General features: G+C 39.9%; 1 protein-coding gene across 4 annotated transcripts in view; it reads left to right on the top strand.

Moving 5' to 3' along the window:
* Positions 1–15,518, top strand: part of Wdr37 (WD repeat domain 37) — a 71,370-nt gene that overhangs the window by 28,880 nt on the left and 26,972 nt on the right. For all 4 annotated transcript variants that reach the window (XM_041630882.1, XM_041630883.1, XM_041630884.1 and 1 more), the window contains 4 exons: positions 1,673–1,808; positions 3,591–3,662; positions 5,627–5,671; positions 7,515–7,591. In XM_041630882.1, coding sequence (XP_041486816.1) covers positions 1,673–1,808; positions 3,591–3,662; positions 5,627–5,671; positions 7,515–7,591 — 330 coding nt within the window. The remainder of the gene's footprint in view (positions 1–1,672; positions 1,809–3,590; positions 3,663–5,626; positions 5,672–7,514; positions 7,592–15,518) is intronic.

Genomic DNA, 15,518 nt, shown 5'->3' on the forward strand with positions numbered 1-15,518 from the left:
GTCTCTGTTTCCTGAGTGTTGGAATTAAAGGCATGCACCACCATGCCTGGCTGAAGTCAGTGTTTGGTTTTGTTTTTGAAGCATAGTGAGCACTATGGAAGTGGCATGTGAGATGGTATGCCACGGTGTTCATGAGAAGCTTATTATTGTATTCCCATGGTAGTGACTCTTCCATTCTACCTTGTGAATGAGTAGGTAAGAAATGTGGCTCAGTAGTTTCTCATAATAGTATTCTTTATATTAGAAATGTTGAGAGATTTGGAAGATGAATCACAACTTAAGGGTGGTGGCAAATTTTGTATGGTCTGTAACTTCTCTCCCCCTAAAATGTAATGCTATTTGGCATCTCGGTGGTACTTTCTGTAAGTACAAGCTTACATATAATGTAGAGGGATACTTTTGCTGATTATAGGAGGGAGACCAGCTTTTAGAATGATAAGATGGCAATAATGGGTTTGAGATTTGAACTAGTCATTTTCTATTTTCTGTAAAACTTAAACCAAGTTAAATAGAATTGACTTTTATTATTTGTAAAATTTCAGTCTCTTAACTAAGCATTTTGTTTTTGTTTTTACTGTGTCGGGGATAATTTGAAAGCATATTCCTAATTAATGTAACAGATTATGACTGCATATGTATATGTAAGAGTAAATTTATATACATGTCCTAGGCTTTGCGGAATCATTGTTAAAAGCAAGCTGTATGAATCCATTCATTTTTGTTTTCATTTTTTTGCTTGATTTATATATTTTTTATTTATATTTTTCCAGATTTACTTAAAAGTTGGAATGTTTTCATTTATCTCAGTGCAGCTTCATGACCAAAGTTTAAAGAAATCTTTGCATTTATTTCTTCCTCACTTTATAGTCTTCATTACAAGGGAAATGAGAATTGTTGTGTGTGTCATTATATGGACCAGTACCTTACTGTGTGTTTCTCATCTGTATCATTTCATGTCTGTTTCCCATTAGAATATGAGCTTCTTAAAGGCCTTTGTATCTCCCAGCTCTGTCTCCATCTAGCATGGCACGTGGTTTCCAGCAAGTGCTCAATAAACAATCTTTAACAAACCTCCTCATCTGCTACAAGTGTGGTCATTTGATTCCTCTTACAGCCTGGGCTTTTTTGTTTTGATATTTGGTTGGTGTAAACTGATCAAATTCAGGAAAAAAAAATGGAAGTTCTTCTGTAAACACATGCTTTAATGTTAGTAGTTTGGGGTATGTTTTTCTCAACTTTTTCATTTCTGTTTCTCTCTCTGTCTCTCTGTCTGGTCCCTGTTTCTCTGTCTCTGTCTGGGCACTGTCTGTCTATCTCTCTCTTTGTGTGTATATGTGTGTTTTAAAGATGGAGAGTTTTGTTTGGTGATTGAGGTTTGGGGAAGAGTGACTTGCAAGGCCCACCTTCTTCTGTGCCTTCTTCACAGTGAGACATTATCTAGATAAGAATCTACTAGTGGAGTGGGAGAATTTTCTGCAGCCTCTGATAATGAGCACAGTGAAAACAGCTGTATTGTGTGCGGCAGCTCCTTCTGTTCATGCTTGTATTATATTCCATTAGTGGTTACAATATTCTCTTAAATTACTTACACATCTTTCTGCTATTTTGCCTTTTTTTAGCTTCGAGAAATTAAATTCAGTGTTTAAAAGTGCTTCTTTTCTTCTTAATTTAGATTGTCTCCAGCTTTAAGACTACCACATCAAGGGCCATCTGCCAGCTTGTGAAGGAGTATATTGGCCACAGGGATGGCATCTGGGATGTCAGTGTTGCAAGGACACAGCCTGTGGTTCTTGGGACAGCGTCTGCTGGTGAGCCAGACACTGTTGGCAGCTGGCTTATAAGATATGGCTTTGATTGAAATCTCATGGAAGTGACTTACAGTTAGCAGTGGCAGAATAGTTCCTGGAAACAAAAACATGCTGGAAGAGTTATTGAAACCGAAGCTTTGGATCCAGGTTTGGTGGTATATGCTAAAGTCCCAGCACTCAGGGTAGAGGTAGGAGGACCTCAAGTTCCAGGCCAGCATGGACTGTGTGATATAAAGCCGTGTCACATTGTCTCTCAAACAAAAATGAAATTAAGAGGAAAGAAGGGAAAAGAAAAGGAAAACCCTTTGCCTTGGCATGGGAGCACCCACTTCTGAGACCTGTAGTCTTCCTTTGCAGTAGTCCCGTGGGTGAATGTCACGGCTAAGGCTGGGCTAATGTTTTTAAGGAAGGAGAGACTTGGCTCCAACTAGTTATGTGAGAGTGTCTTATCTGAATGGTCGACACAGCATAGGCGAGATAGTTTTTAAACATTAGATATTTTTTTGATTGGCTTTGTTTTTGTTCAAGCCAGATGTGCTTCTGATTTGGGGACAGGTTTGTCATTTTTCTTCTAGCAGTCAAGGGGAAGTTTCTGCTAGCAACTGAAAAATGCATATTCTCTAGACTGTTGAGTTGTCACAGGAGGCTGCTCTTCAGGGGAGGATGTTCTTCGGGGGTCACAGGGTAGGTTTCACCACTAACAGGATAATTCATGAAAGTTTCTTCAGATATAAATGATAATTGGTTGTTGAAAATGACTTTCTTAGCTTATGAGAAGTTCCTTTCTCATTAGATTCTCTCTCTCTCTTTTTTTTTTTGTTTTGCATTTTGAGAAAGGGTTTCACTATGTAGCTCTGTGGAACTTGCTCTAAAGACCAGGCTGGCTTTGAACTCACATAGATTTGCCTGCTTCTGCTGCCCAAGTCCTGGGATTAATGGAGTCCATCACCACCACCTGGCCTGGATTCTTATTTTTAAAAGTAAAAGACACAGGAAACCTAGTTAGAGTGTTGAGAGTGTCTTTGCCTGTTTGTAGTTGTAGCCATACTAAAATATCTTGGATGATTTGAAAGTATTATAAAAAGGAGTGACTTCTAATGATTCTGAAATTTCCTTTGGATAATTGACTACTATTTCATTTTAGAATTTTCTTTAATTCCCCCCCCCCCCCAATGCTTATGAGAAGAAAAGGTCCAAAGGGACAGCCATCATTTCATATAATTTGACTGAATTGGAGGCGAATTGACTTTGAGAATCACAGGTGTTCTGGAAGGCTCTGGTTTTAGGAGAAGATAATAGACCTGTGATGACGTCTGCATGCCAGTTTCACACGTGATGGCCTCGGTGTCATAGTCCACTAGGATGTCAAGTCCAGTTGTCCTTTCTAGTTTCGTGGCTTCAGACAAGTCACAACACTTTGGGATAATTGAATTGTACAAAGTAGTAGAATCAAAGTTGCAAGAACTGTTCGGGGGACTGGAGAGATGACTCGGGTAAAAACACTGGCTGTTCTTCCAGAGACCCCAGTTTGAGTTCTGATTTTCAACACTCACATGGTGCCTCCCAGCTGTTCTTAACTCTAGTCCCAATGGATCCAGAACCCTCGCCTATCCTTCAAGGGTACACAGACATACACGCAGGCAAAAATGTCCATACACATAAATAAAACTAAATTAAAAATACCTATTAGGGCTATATGACAACATTTTTAGAATAGTATTGTATTTTTTAAGAGACTGTAAAATTAGTGATGGCTAAGTTCTGACATCTTTGTCTTTTTAGATCATACGGCTTTGCTGTGGAGCATAGAGACGGGCAGATGTCTTGTCAAATATGCCGGCCATATGGGCTCAGGTAAGCATTTACCTAAAGGGGCACAGCATCAGAAGCTGGGTTTCTTTGGTGCCTTTTTAGTTTTCTTCATAATACTGTCTATATTGGTAGAAAGTTTTATACTTGATATAAAATTTTAATATTTTGGTGGGTGGGGGACAGTGTGATGCAGTCAGAGTAGATAAGCTTTACCTTGTATGAGTAATACAGGGAAAAGACAGCTGTGCTATGTGTTAGTCTTCATTGTGTAACTTTATAATTATTTGTTAATGCTTAATAGTTTGGTCAGGCAAAGTAAAGGCTGCTCCCACAGCCTGTGTTTGGATCTGCAGTTTCTATTCTACAGTAGCTCTCTCCCGCCTCTTCAGTGAATCCTGGGTGTTAACAATGTTTTGATCAAATTTCATTTTTACATTTTTCTTCCAAACATTTGTAAATTTCTTCCACCTAGAATGTCTTCATCCAGTCTCTGTGCAGGGCTGCCTACCAGTTCATTCCCCTCCTTTGCTAGCTCCCTTGTTCCCTTAGCGTTGATAGATAGTCTTGTTATTGGGCACTTAGGTCAGGAGTGTGTGATTTCTTCTCTGCTGTGCCTGTGACCATCCTAACAGTTCATAGAAATCAACAGGACAGAGGCTAGAACATAATGTGAGTTTAGGGAAGGGACTTGGGCTCCTGTTGCCTCCATTCTCTTACAGAAACTTCTTCTTTTCCTTCCTTCTTTAACTTCTTCCTTCCCTCCCTCCTGCTTTTTTTTGTTGGTGCTAAGTTTAACCTGAAAAAAACAGGGTTCAAAGATCCTCAGTTTTGAAAGAGTCTTCCTTTTTTTTGATATGTAATATTCCCACTCATTTCAGTCCTGAGATTTTTAGTCCCTGGAGCCATTCCTTTGGTCTTTTACATAGAGTGGAAGCCTCTTGTTTTTGGAGGTCAGTTTCAGATGGACTCCTGCATGTTGTTAAAACACAATAATTCTCCCAGTGGAGAAAAGGTGACAGTCTGGTAGCCAAAGAGAGGGACACAGTGTGTGTCTTTTGAGAACATCTCTGCTTATGTTGGAGTTCGGCTTAGGCTCACATTTATAGACTCAACCTCACCTTTAGCTTGTGCTAAGCACACCCATGAATGAATCTTTATTTAACTCAGCACCTTCCTGACCATCTTGGTGGTCTCCTCTAAGGCTAGGCCTCTGAATCTTAGCCTCTCCCCCACCTCCTCTCTTTTTTAGCACCTTCTCTCCCTTTACAGTATTAACATTGTCATACAATAGCAAGCTGTTCCTGCTGCTGTTTATCTCTTGTCCCTTTCTTATTAGTCTGTTCTTTCTTAGTTTATAAATACAGTGCCCCAAATATAGTACTAGGAACTCAAAAATATGATAAAATTTTGTAGAACAAGTGGTACAGTCTCCATGCTTTTAAAAGAAAGATGTATATATTTTTATTTTATGTGTATTATTTTTGCCTGAAAATTTATATGCACCATATGTGTGCCTGGTGCTGAGAAGTCAGAAGAGGGTGTTGGATCTATTGGAACTAGAGTTTTAACAGATTGTAAGCAGCCATGTTGATGCTGGGAGCCGAGCCTGAATTTTCTATAAAAACAGTAAGAATTCTTAACCACTAAGTCGTCTTTCCAGCCCATTTACCCCTGGTTTATTTTTAAAATAAATTTGCTTAATTTTAGCATTATAACATTTATTACTTATAAGAAAATAACATTTTTCACCAGCTCTTTTATATTATTTATTTCAGTATTGAAAGTAAATAGAATTCTCTCTTTTTTATGTAGCTTCTTAGTAAAACATAATTTTAAAGGCATAGCTAACAAAATTGTACTAATGGATAATTTTTTTGAAATTTGGCAAATTCTCAAACTGTCAGAGTTTTTTAAAATTTATAACTAACTTGTAATACAATAGCTAATAAATATTGATGACATGGTTTGTTATCTTAAGCCTGTTTTTTTAATATTTTGTTTTGCAGTAAATTCTATAAAATTTCATCCCTCAGAGCAGTTGGCTCTTACTGGTATGTTTGTTTTTCCTTTCTTGAATGAAATTATTAGTAATCTTAAAACAGCTGTAAATTTTGTATTCTTTTGTTAGTACTATCAGAATTATCCATAGCACTTACAAAAGTTAGACAATCTTTAGTAGACATTTTATGAACTATTTCCATTCCTTTCTAGGTAATTTACCTAAGCTGCAGTAGCTTGTGTATGTTATGTTTTAGACTGGCTTTAAGAACATAGCTTGATTTACTGCTTTTAGAAGGTAGCCTTTTTAGAAAAAAAAATTTATTTATTTTTGTGTACAACATTCCTTCCATGTGTGCCCGCATGCCCGAAGGGGGCACCAGATCTCATTATAGATGGCTGTGAGCCACCATGTAGTTGCTGGGAATTGAACTCAGGAACTCTGGAAGAGCAGTCAGTGCTCTTAACCACTGAGCCAGCTCTCCAGCCCGAAGGTAGCCTTTTGAACTGAGGATTATTTCTACAAAATTGTCAGGCCACTGTGGAGTCATATGTTTTGGGGTACAGGCTATAATCTTGGAGAGTATGTGTTAGCTTTGGTGGGCCAGAGGTTGTCATGCTTCTGAAAAAGACCAGTTAGTAAGTATATTGTCTTTGACAGATTGTATGACGTCTGTCCCTGCTTTGTCCTGTTTTTATAGCATGAAAGTGTGTCTCTGTAGGAGGTGATGAGACATGACAGTTTATTTACAGAAATGGCCCAGATTGTGCCGACCCAGGGTAGAGTATGCATGTTGAGATGACACAGTGCTCTGTGCAGGTGGAAGGTTTAAGAGGGAGCCCAACATGAGTACTTTTAATGAGCAAGACTTTTCAGACGTGATGGGAAGCTTACTCTAAATAATTTCCCAGTCTTTGATGATCATATCTTATTACATAATATGTGAGGAGTTGAGGTGGGGAAGACACTGAAGGTTTATTGTTTGATTGGTAGAGAGGAAAGACACTAGGAGTATGGAAGTTGGATATGTCTAGATATAAACCAAAGGCTTAGAAAGGAGAAGCGAAACCAAGTGACATCTAAGAAAAAAATTAGACTGCAGTTTTTATATAGTGCTGATTTGAAGAGAAACTGGCAATTGCCAATCAGTTGATTTTGGCCATAACAAATGCACTATCAGCTCATGGAAACTTCTTTAGGTAAGTTTTGCAGCAGTGAAGACAGATGGAAAGCAGACCACTTAGGAGAGGGCTGAGAATACCACTCAGGAGTCTAAGAGGGCCTTCAGTGCCCTGGGTGGCTGTTCTTTGTCTTCCACTCCTGATGAGAACATTTTCTTATAAATTTATGCTAGAAAGAAGAGGAATATGAAAGCAACACAAATAAGTAATGCTAATAGTAACATGATAAGTAAAACATATTGTTAAGTCCTACTAATGATGAATGGATGCAGGTATCATTCCCTTTCCTGATGAATGGATGCAGGTATCATTCCCTTTCCCGAAACATCTCAGGCTGTTGTAGTCACAAATGTAATGCAATAGAATACTTAATACATAGATTAAAAATAAACTCTTTATAATTATTCTCCTTAAATATAGAGAATTTAAGAAAACATATTTTCTTAAATATTTCTCTAAATATAGAGAAATCAAAGTTTCTCTAAGGTAAAAGAGGAAATATTTTCTTTAGTAATTGTAACCCTAATTTTGTATATTGTTCTATTCTTAATAGCCTTGTACAGTCTGAAATCATTATTTAAATAAAGTATATTTATTTTGCTAAATGATCACTAAGTTAGAAAAGCATGATTGATGTTTGGCCACAGTGTAGGAAAGAGCACATTTTATGCATGTTTTGCCTGGTGGATAATCTTCCCCCATTTGTCTCTTCAGCTTCTGGAGATCAGACTGCTCATATTTGGAGATACGTGGTACAGCTTCCAACACCTCAGCCTGTTGCCGATACTAGCGTAAGCATGTTTAGTTACTCTGACAGCTAACTGTTGGTCTGCTCATGCATGACTCTGGATGTTTGCAAATTTTAGAATAAGCTGATAGTGTCTGGTGTGGTTGGATGTGGCGTAACTGACCTACGTTTAAATGATTAGTGTAGACGTGAACTGTGAATTTAATCAGCCACCCCAGCAGACACTGGGAGCAGAGAAGAGTTGTATTGCTATGGGTAAGGAACAGAGCATAGGTGACATGGAGGAAGACTGCCAGAGTGCTGGGGTTCTCGTAAGCACCAGGAAGTGGAACTGCCTGGCTATAAATACGTGTCTTCCTTTGGATAAGGGACCAAGGATTTGAAAGTGATTTGGAAATTGCCATAGGCCTGATGTTGGCTTCTCCTCATATCAAAGGGCAGGCTTCTTGGTTTTCATCCTCCCTACTTCTCTGCTTCATTTTCTTCTTTTCTATCCCTCTTTTTTCTTTTTAACAGACATGATTTAATTGTAACCCAACCCAAGCTGTCCTTGAATTTGCATTTTCCCTCAGCTTCACTAGAGCATGGCCTCTCTTTGGTTTGGGGCCATGGGGATTGGGGGACAGAGTGCCACAGCTCAGTGCCGTAGCAAGGATGGGACTGCTCAGCTAGCTGTCATGGTGAGGAAGCTTCCTTAGTGGTTCTAAAAGGTAAAGAATGGAGCCTAAGAGGATCATTGTTGGCTTAAGATCTAATGGAATCTGCTTGACTAGATTTGGGGTTTGAAACCTGTTTTTCTTCCCTCCTTTTCTTTTGCTCCCTTTTGGAATAGAATTACTTGTCCTGTACTTCTGCAGTATTGTATTTTGAATAAATATAGCTTGTTTGTTTTCTGTGGTCTATAGCTCGTTAGGATTTTTGCCTGGGGATAAATTATACCTTGATTCTCATGTAGACCTCCCATTTTTTTTTGTAATATTATCTGTCTGTCTATCTGTCTGTCTGTCTGTCTGTCTGTCTGTCTATGGGTGCTGGGAATTGAACTCCGATTCTCTGGAAGAGCAGTACATGCTCTTAAACACTGAGCCATCTCTCTAGCCCCAGAGCTCCCGATTTAAATGGGATTTTGTTAAAACTGTACTTTAGATTGAGAGTTAATGTTGGAATGAGCTGATGTCTAGGGATAGAATGAATGTATTTTCCAGTGTAGAAAGGTGTAATTTGGAGGCCCAGCTTAGAATGTTATGGTTGTGATTTATGTCATCCCCAAATTTGTATGCTAATGTGGCTTTAATTAGAATTAATACCTTTAAGAAAGTAGTCCAAGTTTAATGAGACCATAGGGTAGGACCCTGATCTGATAATAGTATTGTCCTTAAGATACCAGAGGGACTGCTTTCTATTCTCTCCATTACATGAAAGGCAGCTGTTCACCAGGTGGGAAAAGCCCTTCTATCAGAAAGTAAACTGGTTGGTACCTTTATAATGGACTTCTGCTCTCCAGAATTAACTAGTCATTTCACCTTCTAAAACATGAGGTTTTGGAGCCTTTTTTGAGCCTTTTTTCTATGGTCTCTCCAATGGAACACATGTTTAACATTACACATGGCCCAAACTATACATATGATCTTGACACTCAAATGCTTTCCTCTGTGTTGCTTGTCTGAGGAGGTCGCTCCATCCTATATCTGGGTGTTCATTTCTTACTATCTTTTTTTTTTTTTTTTTAAGCAAAAGTCTATTTTGCTCACTGTTGTAGGTCAGTAGTCTGGTTAGTTAACACACCTGTCATGAAGTTTGGAATTCTCTGTGACACACTCTTTTGTCTCCCTGCTCTGTTCCTAGCTATTCCATGAAATCTTTTGTTTGTTTTTATTACTTTAAAAATAACACCAATCAAAATTCCCACTTCCTCCCCTCCTCCCACTTCCCTCCCACTCCCCCCATCCTCCCTCCACCGCCCTCCAGTCCTAAGAGAGGGCAAGGCACCCTGCCCTGTGGGAAGTCCAAGGCCCTCCCCACTACATTCAGGCTGAGCAAGGTATGTATCCAATGAGAATAGGATCACAAAAAGCTAGTACATGCAGTAGAGACAAATCCCAGTGCCATTGTCCTTGGCCCCTCAGTCTGCCCCAACTGTCAACCACATTCAGAGGGACCAGTTTTGATCCCATGCTTGTTCATTCTCAGTCCAGCTGGAGTTGGTGAAAGCTCCCATTAGCTCAGGCACACTGTCTCAGTGGGTGGACCAACCCCTCGTGGTCCTGACTTCCTTGCTCATATTCTCCCTCCTTCCGCTCTTCAACAGGACCTTGGGAGCTCAGTCCAGTGATCCAGTGTGGGTCTCTGTCTCCATCCATCGCCGGACAAAGGTTCTATGATGATATTCAAGATAGTCATTAGTCTGTCTATGGGACAAGGCCAGTTAAGGTACCCTCTCTTCCACTGTCCAGGGTCCTAGGTGGGGTCATCCCCGTGGACTCCAGGGAACCCTCCAGAGCCAAGCCTCTTGCCAACCCCCAAATGGCTCCCTTAATTAAAATATCTTCTTCCCTGCTCCCATATCTGTCCTTCCTCTATCTCAACCATCCCACTCCCCCAAGCTCTCCCCAACCCTCCCCTTCTCTCTTCTCTCTCCCTCTCTCCCCTTCCCTCCATCCCACCCTCATTCCCATGCTCCCAACTTTTGCTTGGCGATCTTGTCTGCTTCCAATTTCTAGGAGGATCTATATATGTTTTTCTTTGGGTTCACCTTATTACTTTGTTTCTCTGGGATCATGAACTATAGGCTCAATGTCCTTTGTTTATGGCTAGAATCCACTGATGAGCGAGAACATACCATATTCATATTTTTGAGTCTGGGTTATCTCACTCAGGATAGTGTTTTCTACTTCCATCCATTTGCATGCAAAATTTAAGATGTCATTGTTTTTTTTACCGCTGAGTAATACTCTAATGTGTATATGTGCCACACCTTCTTTATCCATTCTTCCGTTGGGGGGCATGTTGTTTCCAGGTTCTGGCTATTACAAATAATGCTGCTATGAACATAGTTGAACAAATGCTTTTGTAGTATGATTGGGCATCTTTTGCATATATTCCCAAGAGTAATATTGCTAGATCCTGAGGTATGTTGACTCCCAATTTTCTGAGAAACTGCCACACTGATTTCCAAAGTGGTTGCACAAGTTTGCATTCCTATTCCCCTTACTCCACATCCTCTCCAGCATAAGCTTTTAATTTTAGCTATTCTGACAGGTGTAAGATAGTATCTCAGAGTTGTTTTGATTTGCATTTCCCTGATCACTAAGGAAGTTGAACATGTCCTTAAATATCTTTTGGCCATTTGAAATTCTTCTATTGAGAATTCTCTGCTTAGTTCAGTACCCCATTTTTTAATTGGGCTATTTAGAATTTTAAGGTTTAGCTTCTTGAGTTCTTTATATTTTGGAGATCAGACCTTTGTCTGATGTGGGGTTGGTGAAGATTTTCTCCCATTCAGTAGAGGTTGCCTTTTTGTCTTAATGACTGTGTTCTTTGCTTTACAAAGAAAAAAGCATCTCAGTTTCAGGAGGTCCCATTTATTCATTGTTGCTCTTATTGTCTGTGCTACTGGGGTTATATGTAGGAAGTTATCTCCTGTGCTCATGCGTTGCAGGCTACTGCCCACTTTCTCTTCTATCAGGTTCAGTGTGGTCAGATTTATTTATTTATTTTTATTTATTTATTTTTTTTTGGTTTTTCAAGACAGGGTTTCTCTGTGGTTTTGGAGCCTGTCCTGGAACTAGCTCTTGTAGACCAGGCTGGTCTCGAACTCACAGAGATCCGCCTGCCTCTGCCTCCCAAGTGCTGGGATTAAAGGCATGCGCCAACACCACCCGGCTAATGTGGTCAGATTTATATTGAAGTCTTTAATCCATTTGGACTTGAGTTTTGTGCATGGTGATAGATATGAATCTATTTTCATTACTTCATGAAATCTTAAGGAATCCGTTGTTCAATTTTTTCTGTGTCCGTGGTGTTGGAGGGAGGTTACTTGTTGATTCTTGGCCGCCCAGCCAGCTTAGACCTGAAATAATCACACAGAAACTATATTACTTAAATCACTGTGTGGTCCTTTAGCTCTAGCTTCTTATTGGCTAGCTCTTACATATTAATTTAACCCATTTCTATTAATCTGTGTATTGCCACATGGCTGTGGCTCACTGGCTAAAGTTTTGGCATGTCTGACTCTGGCAGCGGCTCCATGGCTTCTCCCTAACTATGCCCTTCTTTCTCTCAGCATTCAGTTCTGTCTTCCCCGCCTACCTAAATTCTGCCCTGCTATAGGTCCAAAGCAGTTTCTTTATTCATTAGTGGTAATCACAGCATACTGAGGGAAATCCCACATCACCTTGGGAAACTATTTGGGGAATTTTTTTTTTTTCCCGAGACACTGTTTCTCTGTGTATCTGGCTGTCCTAGAATTCACTCTGTAGACCAGGCTGGCCTTGAACTCAGAGATCCACCTGCCTCTGCCTCCTGAATACTGGGATTAAAGGCATGTGCCACCACTGCCCAGGGAAACCGTTGTGTAGCATACAAGAGAGATATCCACTGAGTTTCTCCATGGACCATCATTGGGAAATACAAATGGACAAGACTGTGTCAACTGTCACATTCCGTATTCTTTGCTGGAGCTATGTTCATCACCTAGTCAGAGAGATCCTTGTCCACAGAGCATCCAGAACTGTGCAGCAGCACAGATACAGGACCGCCAGACTCCTTGGATGCAGGCATGGGAGCTAAGAAGCCCCGTGACAAGGAGCCAGGACCTTCTGGACAGTTTTATGAGTAACAGCAGAGACAGGAGGCGTTTAGACACTGAGCTCAGAGCTACAGCAATGCTGTAGTATTCCCGTCAGGCATTTCCTGTGATTGTAGCAGCCCTTCCTGTCTTGGTATGTTTATCTGCCAGGACTCATTCTTCTCTTGAATAGCGTGGCCTGGGAACAAAGCTCTCATCTCATGCAGAAGGGAAAGGGTTTTACCAGCCTTTGCTTTTCCACAGATTTCCAGGCTCTCAACTTCTTTAACCAGTTGAATCTAATCTAGTGGCTGCTTACCATAGCCCCTTTTCCATAGTTCATCAGGAGTCATCTTTGTAGAATAACGAATATCTTGATACCCAGATAACTCCCCCTTTGCCTTTGAGATGAAGTCCTTTCTTTGCTGGGCTTCCCCTCCCCTTCTCCTGTTGTTTGCTTTTGAAGCAGGCCCTCACTGTGTAGCTCTGACCGCCCTTCACCTTTTACGATATCCCTGCCTCAGCCTCCACAGTGCAGGGATTATAAGCATGAGCATTAGATTCCTAGACTACAGAGTCTATTCTGCTTTCCCTTTGCAAATCTCTCTGGGCTTAGTTTTTATACTCCACACTTCAGCCCATACTGAAAACAAGTATGCTTTTCTAGTTAGCACATTCTGTCCTTTCTTAGTTGTACCTACCTTCCCCAAACTTTCCTTCCTTCACATGTTAATTGTGTGTGGCTTCATTGAAGAGTTACACTGCCCTGTGTACTATGCATTCTGCACTCTTAACCAGATTTTAGCATAGTCTGATGATTCCTTGTTGTCATTATTAGAGTTCTACTTCCTCTCTTCCTGATAATGTTTCTGCAGTGCTTCCTTCCTTCCTTAGAGTGGTTCTTACCATCAGCACACAATTCTCCCAGATCCCATCCAGAACTACCACCTCACTGGTTTTCCTTCCCACACCAGCATTTTCAGAAGTGTTGTGTGAATTTACTCTTTTCCCTCTCGAGTCACACTCTGTGTCTAGCTTAGTGTCCCCATGACTCTGCTGTTTCTCAGTCTTTGCCTTCATGGTTGCTCATCCAGCAGACTCTGAGGCTACTTTTTGATTCTATCAGATACCCTTTCCTTCTGTTTCTTCCTTCCCTTAACCCTTGTTGGGTGGCTCTCTGCTCTACTCGCTGGTGTAAGCGTGAATCTGCTTTTCATCTGTTGTTCTCCTGTACTAGTCCTTGTTGGTCTCACTCAGCATCTATGGCTTAAAGGGCTCCCTGTTACTATGGGTCTCAAATTTTGCATACTGACTTTCCTCTTAACTCCAGACTTTGGTTGTCATCTAATTACTTTGTATCTCCCTTGGGTGTCTTATATTTGCTTCTGAGTTCTGGACATTCCTTCTAACCTGCTACTTTTATCTTATTATTCATCTCTGTTTATGCTGTTGCCATTCACTTAGTTTGGACCATACGCTTTTAAAATGTCTTCAAATTGTGTGCATGCACACGCATGTGTTCGTAATCTATGTGGATATCTGTTGGCAAATTCTGAAACTTTTCTGAGAGGGTATATTAGTCAGCCTTTCTTCTCATCTTTGTTACTACCACCCACATCTAAATTTCTCTTTCCTGTAGTTATTTTTTCCCTGGTGCTTCCTGGAACTGGTGGCTTCAACATTAAATTTATGTTATCACAGTCTGTAGACTAGAAGTCTAAGAGCAAGGTAGAAGAAGGATTAATTTATTCTAAGGCCTCTGTCCTTGGCTAGCAGAAGGTCACCTTTTTACTGTGCCCTTGCATGATTTTTCCCTTGTATGTGTCTCTGTTGTAATTTTGTATTGCAGTAGTAAGTCATGGTAGACTATGTCCTATACCCAGCCTGATTTGAATTTAATTGCCTCTTAAGGGCCCTTTTCCCCTAGGTTCCCATTCTGAGGTCTTATGAGTTTGTGGGTGATACAGTTTAGTGCATTTCAGCCTCCTTTCATTTTCCTGTGTTTAGCAGATTAATTTAGGTGATGCCATGTCTCTGCTTAGAAGTGAAGATTTTCCACCACTTGCAGAATAGAGCACAGAGTCCTTTCCATGGCCTACCAGGTTTTCCATGACATCACCTGCTACACTGCTTCCCCCACCACATCTCCCTGTCTCTCCACACATTGCAAGCTCAGTTGCCTAGCAGGGAAAGAGGATTTTATACTTGTTCCTTCTTCTGCCTGGAATGCTGTTTCCTTTAGTATCTGCATACTCTTCTTTGTTCTTCATAATAAACTCAATTGTTGTTAGTCTTTCCTCTGTGTGTAATTCTGTGTAAGACAGCAACCCTTCAACTCTCTCTCTTCTGTCCCCTTTCTTACTCTTCACAGCACTCACTGCCACCTGATTGTATGTGCCATGCATTCCATACCATGTGAATGCAGAGGACACAGATGACATACTTCCTTTTGTATATTGTTTAAGTGTCATCTTCTCATACTAGTATGTGCATACACATGACATTCATTCTTACATCAGCCCATATGTGGGTTTTGTGAGTGTGTGTAGTCTTTCCTGTAAGGACAGGAACTTTACCAATTGTGTTTATGCTGGCATCTTTATGATTTAGAGTAAGCATCATTTTACGTATGACAGATGTCCCGTTTCCTCTGCTGTATAAACAATACTGTTTATCAGTATTTATTGAATGAATAAATATTTTCTTGAAGAGCTGATGTATAGACTTGCAATACAGTTTTATGTTATCTGACTTTTAATAAAAGATTTCACTGATACAGGAAATTCAAGTGATCTCTCATTGTTAGAACAGTAGAATTCTAAGATATTATAGTTTAGAAGTTTTAAAAGTATTTTAAACAGGCTCTTAAGAATTAAAATGCTTTTTGTATTGTGACATGTTAATGACTTTTAATGTATTCATTTTAATTTCTTATTGTATTTCTAATAAATGGTAAAATGAAAATATTGAAATTTGCTTTATTTTCTATATATTATTGATTAGTGAAAATGAGTTTTAGGTCTTTCGATGCCATAGTAGCTTTACTATTTTCCAGGATATTGGCATTCCTTTTATAACCAAGCTTTAACATTGAGAAAGCATTCCTTGAACACCAGTTACATATCAGATACTGTAATTCCATTGGCTCTAATGGTACTAAATCTAGAAAGATAAAGGTGTAGTC

The sequence above is a fragment of the Microtus oregoni genome, unplaced genomic scaffold (genome assembly GCF_018167655.1).
Source record: "Microtus oregoni isolate MIOR12 unplaced genomic scaffold, Mior012 000035F_ref0000213, whole genome shotgun sequence".
NCBI classification, from domain to species: Eukaryota; Metazoa; Chordata; class Mammalia; order Rodentia; family Cricetidae; genus Microtus; species Microtus oregoni.